At 38.1% G+C, this 9,565-nt stretch overlaps 1 protein-coding gene across 5 annotated transcripts; it reads right to left on the bottom strand.

The window, feature by feature from the left end:
• Nucleotides 1-1,239: 1,239 nt before the first annotated feature.
• LOC148123859 (sideroflexin-4-like) lies at nt 1,240-7,773 on the bottom strand. Of its 5 annotated transcripts, none has more exons than XM_087918627.1 (5): nt 7,553-7,627; nt 5,968-6,033; nt 4,130-4,201; nt 2,615-2,641; nt 1,240-2,501 (listed from the first exon to the last, which is right to left on the bottom strand). In XM_087918627.1, the coding sequence occupies exons 1-5, from the start codon at nt 7,610-7,612 to the stop codon at nt 2,388-2,390; spliced, it is 339 nt and encodes a 112-aa protein (XP_087774753.1). In that variant the 5' UTR covers nt 7,613-7,627; the 3' UTR covers nt 1,240-2,387. The 5 variants fall into 5 exon arrangements, 3 of the variants coding, with proteins under 3 accessions (XP_087774753.1, XP_087774752.1, XP_087774754.1); XM_087918626.1 differs by having other exon boundaries at nt 1,241-2,501; nt 7,376-7,607; XR_015740494.1 differs by having other exon boundaries at nt 2,290-2,501; nt 7,619-7,773.
• Nucleotides 7,774-9,565: the final 1,792 nt, after the last annotated feature.

Raw genomic sequence — 9,565 nt, forward strand, 5'->3', positions numbered from 1 at the left:
AAGCAATTGAAGTTTTAGAGGTTGTCAGTTATTTAAAATAAGGTAAAATTGTACTCTAGGAATTAATTGCTTCAATAATGCAACAGATTTTCAATTAATTTTCTCCACATTCCTACATGCTGGAAGCCCATCAAGACAAATATTGCTAAGCTAAGCTAAATTGACAATGAAGTCTTAAAATCATGGATTGGACTATTTTTTAATTATGATATTGTTAGGTAAAGGTTCCCCTCACACATACGTGCCAGTCATTTCCAGCTCTAGGGGCGGTGCTCATCTCCCTTACAAAGCCTAAGAGCCAGCGCTGTCCGAAGACATCTCCGTGGTCATGTGGGCGGCATGACTAAATGCCAAAAGCACACAGAACACTGTTACCTTCCCACCAAAGTGGTCCCTATTTTTATACTTGCATTTTTTACATGCTTTCGAACTGCTAGGTTGGCAGAAGCTGGGACAACTGATGGGAGCTCACTCCATTACGTGGTGCTAGGGATTCAAACCACTGAACTGCTGACCTTTCTGATCAACAAGCTCAGTGTCTTAGCCATTGAGCCACCACAACTGTTGTTAATGTATAATAGCAATAGCACTTAGACTTATATACCGCTTTATCGTGCTTTATAGCCCTCTCAAAGCGGTTTACAGAGTCAGCATATTGTCCCCAGCAATTTGGGTCCTCATTTTATCCACCTTGGAAGGATGGAAGGCTGAGTCAACCTGGAGCCTGGTGGGATTTGAACTGCCAAATTGTAGGCAGCTGGCTGCGGAAGTAGTTTGCAGTACTGCACTCTAACCACTGCGCCACAGAGGCTCCTTCATTATATCAATATAATGATATTGTTAATGTATAATGATTATGCCACTTAAGAAGACATGGTTATTTACTTTAGGTATCTTGTTAAACCGTGCTTTCTTCAACTACAATCTATTAAATAAACTGCAACCACCAGAGTTGACACAATAAGTTAAGCCAACTACAATGGCTGATTGCATTTAACACACTAAGCCCTAATTAAACAAACTACATTAAAATTTCGCATGATTTATAATATTGGACTGTATCGGTTGGAATATATTTGCTTCACATACTTATCAAGTCACAATCACCAATAAAAAATAAATGTATAAATTAATACTGAGATCATATTCTAACGTGCATTCCAGGAATACAAGAAAATAAATGCAAGCTATGGATAATCTCCATTAATAACAGTAATAATGACCTTTATACTACAATTGATTTTCCTTCCTGTTATTCATCAGTTTATCAGTACTAATAGCAATATGAAGAAGTGATTAAGATGGTGGGCTATAAATGGGAAGACCTAGATTGAAATCCATCATCAATCATAAGAGTTCCAAAGCTACTGCTGGACCCTTCATTTCTCTCTCATCCCCATCCACTGCACAGGGTGGTGGTTAAGGAATAAAATAGGAAGGAGCTTATATACAGTTCCCTGAGTTTCTGAATGGAAAGTGGGTGATCAAACAAGTAAACAATTACCATAAATGTACATGCATAACTGCATTCCCGCTCACACTAGTAATACTACTACTAAATTTGCAGATGATACAACTGTGGTGGGACTCATTTGCGGGAGTGTGTGTGGATGAGTCTGCCTATTGAGATGAAGTAGACCAGTTGCTTTTGTGGTGTGGAGACAATAACTTGGTCCTTAACACCAGTAAGACCAAGGAGCTTATAGTGGACTACAGAAAGAATAGATCAGGCATCCAGCCCTTGCTTATCAATGGAGACCGAGCAGAGCAAGTGGCCAGTTTTAAGTTTCTGGGTGTTACCCTAAAAGAGGACCTGACCTGGAATGCCCACATTGCAGCCCTGGTCAAAAGGGCCCAACAGAGATTATACTACCTGAGACTTGTCAGGAAACAACTGAATGAAAATCTTCTAATGACCTTCTACCGCTGCACCATAGAGAGTATTTTAACTTACTGCACCTGTGTATGGTTTGCCAGTTATACAATAGCAGATAGGACAGCACTCCAGAGGGTTAAAGTCATTGCCCAGAGGATCATTGGTTGCCCTCTTACCTCTTCGGAAGAGCTTTATAGCTCCTGCTGCCTTAAGAATGTTCAAAACATTCTCAAAGATCCATCTCATCCTGGGAACCCTTTTTTTTAAACTATTACCATCTGGCAGAGAGTACAGGATAATAAAAACAAGGACAAATAGATGAAAACAGTTACTATCCCAAGGCAGTAACTATCATTCTACTGTATAGTGCAATATTAATGCAATATCGGGTTTTCAATTCAATTGTATAGAATGTGAAGGATGTGTGTTTGTGTTTTATTTTTATAGTTATAATGTACACTGAAGATGACATTTAATTTCATTGTATAAGGTACAAAGACAATAAAATAAACTAAAAATTAAACTGAAAACCTGAGTTCAAATTGCAATACACTGAGATTTGAAGCTGACCTCCTCCTCTAAAGAAGAATGGAATTGTATCACCAGTGCTGGAATTCACGCAGCTCTGAGAAAAGAAAAATATGGTACATACATAATCCCAAAAGATTAAGAGACATCTCTACTAAAAGATGAAAATAACATGTTAAAATAATTCTTAAATGTAATATGAAAACTCACCAAACTTATTTTCCAGGCATCTCTGATCTAAAATATTGGAAAGCAGAATTTTAGAAATAGGTCAGAGACTATTTTATAGCTGAATATGTATTGTGGAATGGCTTAGCTTTTCAAGAACCATTGATGGGCTTATTTAAACTGTTTTGGATTTTTTTTGTCCATCGATAATACTTTCCCACATAATTTGCCGTATCTTAATCCATATCCTACTTCACTTTTTTTTAATCTGACAGCTTCATTCAAGTTGTATTTCAAATCATCTAAAGAAATTGTGACATTTAAATCATAGGAGATATATACACACACACACACACACACACACACACACACACACGATACATAGAAGTAATAAGGTTCTATAAGTTCACAACTAATTAAAATTGGCTTAGCATGAATGAATTCTGGGTTGGTACTCAAAGTTTATTCACTTCATTTGTTAATGTGTTTAGATAAGTGTCTTGTGTTTTAAACCTAAGATTCTTATTTGTTGGTCCCTAAAAACTAAGAGCAAGCTAAAATATATTAGCTGACCCAACTTATAAATACAACACAATCTAAAGAAAATTATTTGAAGATTTGCTGATCCACTTATATAAGAAATAAATAAGCCTACATTAGCCACCATTGCTGACTTGCTGTGATGTGTCATTACAGTCACTCTCTTTTATGGCATCCTTTTAAAACTAATTAAAAACCTTTTATTTATTTATTAAATTTTATGCCACCCACCTCCCCTACAAGGTGGTTCTGTCAGTATTATGACTCCCCTAAACTTTACATACTTCTATTTCCTTTTCAGCTCTATTTGATGATTAGACATTAGAATACACTTATTCATACATATGAACTTCTGAGTGGAAACAGATCAGAATCTATAGAACAGGGGTTACCAACAGCTGGGCCGTGTATCGATACCGATCTATGACTATTAGGAACAGGGCCAGGAAAGCAAATGAAGCTTCATCTGTGCACGTGCAGGATCTAGATAGCACGCAAACTCTCCCTCACTACCCCAGTCTATGAAAAAATTGTTTTCCACAAAATCAGTCCCTGGTGTCAAAAAGATTGGAGATAACAGTAGAAATTCTATTCATGATATTCCTGTTGAAAAAGTGAACTAGGTCCCGTTGTCCACACTTGGAGAGACTGTACACCACTGAGATACATGGTTATACAGAACTGCTATATACAAATACTGCTCACATTAATAGGCTTATTTTCAGATCACAATGTTCAAAGTGTGGCTATCATGGGACAGGGGTAATTACTGATGTCATAGCAGAAATGTTTTCAACAGCATCAACACATGACAACTCTACAGACAGTATTACATGAACAAAGCCGGTGTTTAGCTTCACTTGGGGAGAGCTAGGGTCAAAATGAAGGCAGTTACGAAGTCAGTTCCTCTCTCCGTGCCTCAAGTTTCAGCCTAGGTATCAGAGCACAGCAACAAGAAACCTAATCATTTTTTCACACTAGAATAATATACAAATATGTTCAAAAACATCACTGTACCTTTTCATCTTGTGAAGACATTACATTTTCTCCACTATTCAGTAAAAGATCTCTCGATGCATTAATGTCCGCCTGTATTTACAAGAAAAATGGAAATAAACTGGGTTTTTTTCCCCTATAAATAAACATCTCTTTTCTTGCAATCTTATCATTTTTTCCTACAGAGTGTTTTGCGACACAAAATACAACCAACCAGAATTGGCATGGTTCTTCCCTACTCCACTCTCATAGATTAAGTGGATGGTGAAAGGACAAACTCAGAACAGCTTCCAGGACATAAATAAATCCAAAATAAAGCATCAGGGGAAGGCTTGTCTGAACTGCTGCTCCAATTCGATCTGCAAGACTTTTCAAGGGGAGGAAGCATGTCAGGAGTCCAGACCAGTAATTTACCACAGCATATTCATTCCAGTCCCAAACCATTTATGTATTTATATTTCTTAAATATATTGACTATTAATTGAACAGCCTTATTTCTTTCCCATTGGTGGTTAGATACCAATATATATAGAAAAAGCTGAATTACCTGTATCTTTTGACCGATAAGTGCAAGGACCTCAAAGCTTAAAAGCAATCAGAATTGCTCTTTTTGGTGACAGCCTGAATTTGGTGCAATGCAGTGGTTCGCTCTATGTGTATCCTAGGCCAACTCACATGGGTTAATTCTTTCTTTCACATATTTATTATTACACGTCATAACACTTTGAAATTAATGTTTTTCTTTAAAATAATATTAGTCTGACTGAAAACTTCTGGAAAAATAATAAGCAGGTTACATTAACTATTATTTTTATGCAAGCTGCCTGATTTTATTCTTCCATCTGCATGGCCCTTGTGGTTGCATTTTATATGTTGTCTGAGAAAATGTTAAGCATTATTAAGGTTCTTTGTTGTAAAGATGCAGTCTGAAACTGTGGCTTGTTCTTCACTTATTTGATCTAGCTTTGGTTTAGTATGATATCCAGTCTCAAATTAATGGTTAATTTACGGCTCTTCTTGTTCCAGGGAAATAAAACAGGTTACAGGAATGGCTAGGAATTGTTTCAGTAGCTATATTTCACCACACCACTTTCAAAATTTATTCTGCCATTTATCTAGGCATGCAAGGATTTCTTTATTTAAAAAAAAAGGCTTAGAAAAAATTCATTTTCCCACATCCTTTATATAGTAGATCTGATGCCGAATAAAATATTAATTGCCTTGATTTGAGTTCGGAGAAAAAACAATCTAACAGACAAGGTAATACTGCTCAGTTAGCTACTTCAAAATAGCTAAGAAGAAAGGAGGCAGCATCTAGGGCAGGTGTCAAACTCATGGCCCGCAGGCCTGATGCCTCACGTGCTGCCCCTGCCCAGTTTAGCGAAGGGGGAAAAAAAGTCCCAATATGTCACATGACAACACAAATTTGACACCCCTGATTTAGAGGTAATCGTCAATCTGAGTTCATAATTGGGACTTGCACTCTTATCAGTAAACTCTGACTTCAATTTACATTTTACTTCCTCGTTCACCGTTAACTTGCTTATTGTAAGTCAGTTGGGAAACACACAAATGTGACTGTGAGATGCTGTGATGGTCATAAATGCAAAGACTGATCACAATGCTGTCATTTATTCAATTTCTATAGCCAGCTATCTCAATCTAATTAACTCTTTTTTTAGCATGATTTCAAATGGTTGCTAAATAAAGCAATCAGTATTCAAGAGAGTATCTGTAAATTTTTAATAAGTCAATTTACTAATTTGGTAAGTTGTATGTAAACACACTCACAGAAATGCTTCCTAGCTTACTTTCAAGTTTTAATATCCAAAGCTTAAATACATAGGTAGGTTCCTTACCTCACGTGTAAATATGACTAAGGGGTCCAAGATTTCTACCCAGTGCTTCCACCTTTCGTAAAATGTCTAAAGAAAGAGATTTAAAAGATACCTGAGCTTGAATATATTTTTTAAGTGATTCTGAAATTAGTCAAAATTGGCCAACATCCACACATCAAAGCCAAAGCTGCTCTCCATTACACTGAACCTGTATTTTTTTTTTATTAAACAAGATATACTCAGCACAGTCAAGTCACCCATCAAAAGCATACGCCACAGCCCTCTGAAACTTTATGCTTGATGTTTCTTGTATGTGATTCATGGAAACTCAGTAACTCAAATAAAGGATCACATTATTGTCAAGAAAATTCAACTGGGGGACGGGTGTATTTTGGCGTAAAGGTTGATATATGTGAGGAAAGATGGAGCTAAAATATTCTGTCATCACCTGTTTTGCAAGCATGGAAAATAGGTTGTTTTTAATGGAAACATTAAACTTACCACCTTTTACTATAGTATTACTTGCAAAAACAAGTTCATATAAAAGTCATTTCTATTAAGCCACACCTGTTCTACTTACTGAAAATCAACTGGGCAAAAAGCAGAACCCCAAATGTTGGGACTGTCATCTAGGGTAACCCAGAGCTTAGAATACAATTATCTCTCAGAGTTGAAGGAATTTCTTTCTCCCCTTGCATTGATAGTGGGCAACACACACTCTGAGTACATTTCAGGATTCCTAGTACAACCAAAAGGGATATTCTGTTTTCTCACCCTTTAATGCATGCTGTATAGGTTTCACTTCAGAGCAAATATTATTTACAGCAGAGGCCAAGAACTCTGCAAAGCAATTTAAAATAAACGGTATGGCTCTCAGGACCAAATTTTCAGATACAATCAAAGAGTATCCCTTTTCTTTAGGGCAATGAGATTATGCCCACTGAAAAAAGATAGAACAATTAAAAGGCTTTGTGGCTATAAAATGCCATTTAATCCAGATATGCAAGGCGTGATACTATATCCATTAAAAAGCATGTAAGCTCCCTTTAAATCAGTAAAGCTTACTTCCGACTAGACTTTAGGAAAGAACAAGTTTAATATCTCCAGCATGCCCTCATTTATTAAACTATGTTTTTATCACACCGGATTTAACAATTGCTGAGTGTCCTGGAATGGGAATGTCACACTTCTTGCTTTGCTGCTTTTCCTTCGTTTTAAAACGTTTGCTTGTGTATTTGGCCGGATCGAAAAAATAACTCCTTCCACCCCACCCGCCAATTTTTCCCGTATCTCAATTTCCACATGTCCTGGGTTTCCAGGCGAGGGCTAAGCCATTTAGTCCTCCGATCGCCCTTTACCCCCGACCTAGCCAAAAGCAAAACCTTCTCTTCCCCACCACCCACAATTCCCGCCCGGCTCATCTTTTTACTTCCAGGGCTGCACTAGAAAGTTGATCTCCGCCCCTTTGCGATAGCAGCGCCAGGCTTTTTATAGTGAACCGTACTTGACCCTCGTTTCTCCAAAACTGCAAATTCAAATCCATGATGCTCGGATGGCCACGCCGGAAAGCGGCTGGTTCCGGGAAACGTCTGCAAAAGTCACCCACCCGTGGAGGTCTTTTTGCGATTGCGGGATCCGTCCCGCCCTCGCCTTTGACGTCATTCATGCTCACCGCTGCTCGTTTGTTTTCGGGCGCCGATTCGATTTTAGAAGGGCTCTTCAAACATCTCCCATTTTCACCCGAAAAACTAGAATCCCCGTGGAAGGATTCGCCCCATTTTCTGGAAAAAGGGGGAATGGCAGGTACAGAGTCGCAAGATGTGGGGGAGAGAAGAGCGACAGTCTTCCCTAGCTTCAAGGCTAAGAATAAATCTAGGATCACCCCAACACATGATTGCTTTTGCGTTTAGTTTTTTTTTCAAATTAAACAATTGCAGTCATTATCAAGGCTGCAGTTGGCCTGTCAATGAACGGATAGGGAGTTTTTAATCCTTGGGGACTAGGCAACTGATCTAATGCACGCGTTGTGTGAATCTGGCACGTGTGCGATGCGAAACCAACGTTTCTGGCTCGGATCAAACTGCGCGCTTACTGGCTCATAGCGCGGATCGTGCAGTACGTTTGCATCGCGCTGACCACGACGTGGGTAACCCGCTGGCGTCAATTCCCGCAATATATTGAATTAGAAACGAATCAAAGGGTTGGGTTTCCAGAGTTTTACTCTAGCCAGGACTGTTGTGCCACCCCAGTCGAGAGGCAATTAAAAAAAAAACCTCTTGCTTTGAAAATGAAAGAATCTCTCATTTTTACAAACTGAATAATAAATAAAGCGTATATGAAACATACTGTATCTGGACATTTTGTACTGAGCTAATTGTTTCAGTCAAATCACTTTCTCAATATCACCCAGATACAAATAGCATTCTCATAGTTCAATCTCTTACCATCTTTGTTAAAATTTGTATACTGCCAAATGACCAGATTTACGTTTTGGGTGATTTGGCCAGAAAATCAAATCAAAATAAAACAGAACATAAGACTCACTTATGTTCTATTTTGCATACCTAGAGTATACTGATGGGAATATAATAATGATCTTTCTACCAAAAATATACAAAAAGTCCCACCCATGCTATATTCTGGAGAAGGTCATCTTTCAGAATGAGAAATGTCACAGTTCTTCCTCCATTATATTCAATGACAGGAAATGGCTTGTGCAGCTTCTCGGCTATTCAGAAATAGATTACATCAGGTCAAATGAATATTAATAATAAATCTGTATACTGAATAGGGGTACTATATAATCTTTCCAAAAATTTTCTTGTGCAGCATTGATGACACAGAAACATTTTCAAGGGTATAGCCAAGTAATTCAGTCAAGGATTAAACAGAAGCATGAAAAGGAATGTACGTTATTGTGCACATAAGCACTATCCCAGCTAATGAGTGCCAAAACAGATATGACCAAACATGTAATTTTATCTATTCCTCTTTTAAGATGCCCATGTGCTCAAAAGGCTTATAACTCAGTCCTCATTAACCTAGTAATCATCCAGAAAAAAATATATCTGGCTTTCCAACAGAATGACCACCTCTTCAGCCCTATAACTATAGACCCTTTCATTAGTGCCTACCAGATTTCATGCCTTTGTTTAAAAAAATTGTTTCAATCTTGAAAAAATTGGAGGGGGGGGGGGGAAGAGTGTAACAAAATTAAAAACTAGAATGTTGCAGAGCAAGACTAGGTTCAAATATAATTTCCAAGAATCCTTTTAAATCCCAGAACTATTCAAATACTCATTTTCTGAGGAAAAAATTACTGCTGTGCAATGGGCCTGTTTAACAAATAACAGAATAACAAAATTGGAAGGGACCTTGCAGGTCTTTTAGTCCAACCTCCTGCTCAAGCAAGAAACCTTATACCAGGGGTGTCAAGCTCACGGCCCGCAGGCCGGACTGATGCGTCATGTGCTGGCTCTGCCCCTGCCTGGTTTAGTGAAGAGGAAAAAAGTCCCAATACGTCTTGTAACGACGATGTGACGCAAATTTGACAGCCCTGCCTTATACCATGCAATGGGCCATAGTGGTACAGTCGTTAGAGTGAAGTACTGCAGGCTAC

The sequence above is a fragment of the Pseudonaja textilis genome, unplaced genomic scaffold (assembly GCF_049901715.1).
Source record: "Pseudonaja textilis isolate UNSWEBS1 unplaced genomic scaffold, rPseTex1.2 PTEXCTG162, whole genome shotgun sequence".
Lineage (NCBI taxonomy): Eukaryota > Metazoa > Chordata > Lepidosauria > Squamata > Elapidae > Pseudonaja > Pseudonaja textilis.

What these genes read in the sequence shown, in the direction of transcription:
- LOC148123859 (XM_087918626.1), bottom strand. Translation starts at nt 7,489, where the DNA reads ATGGATTTGAATTTGCAGTTTTGGAGAAACGAGGGTCAAGTACGGTTC. An exon ending in TAGTCATATTTACACGTGAG is followed by an intron (nt 4,202 to 5,967) that starts GTAAGGAACCTA and finishes TTGTAAATACAG; the next exon opens with GCGGACATTAATGCATCGAG. An exon ending in TGTCTTCACAAGATGAAAAG is followed by an intron (nt 2,642 to 4,129) that starts GTACAGTGATGT and finishes CCAATATTTTAG; the next exon opens with ATCAGAGATGCCTGGAAAAT.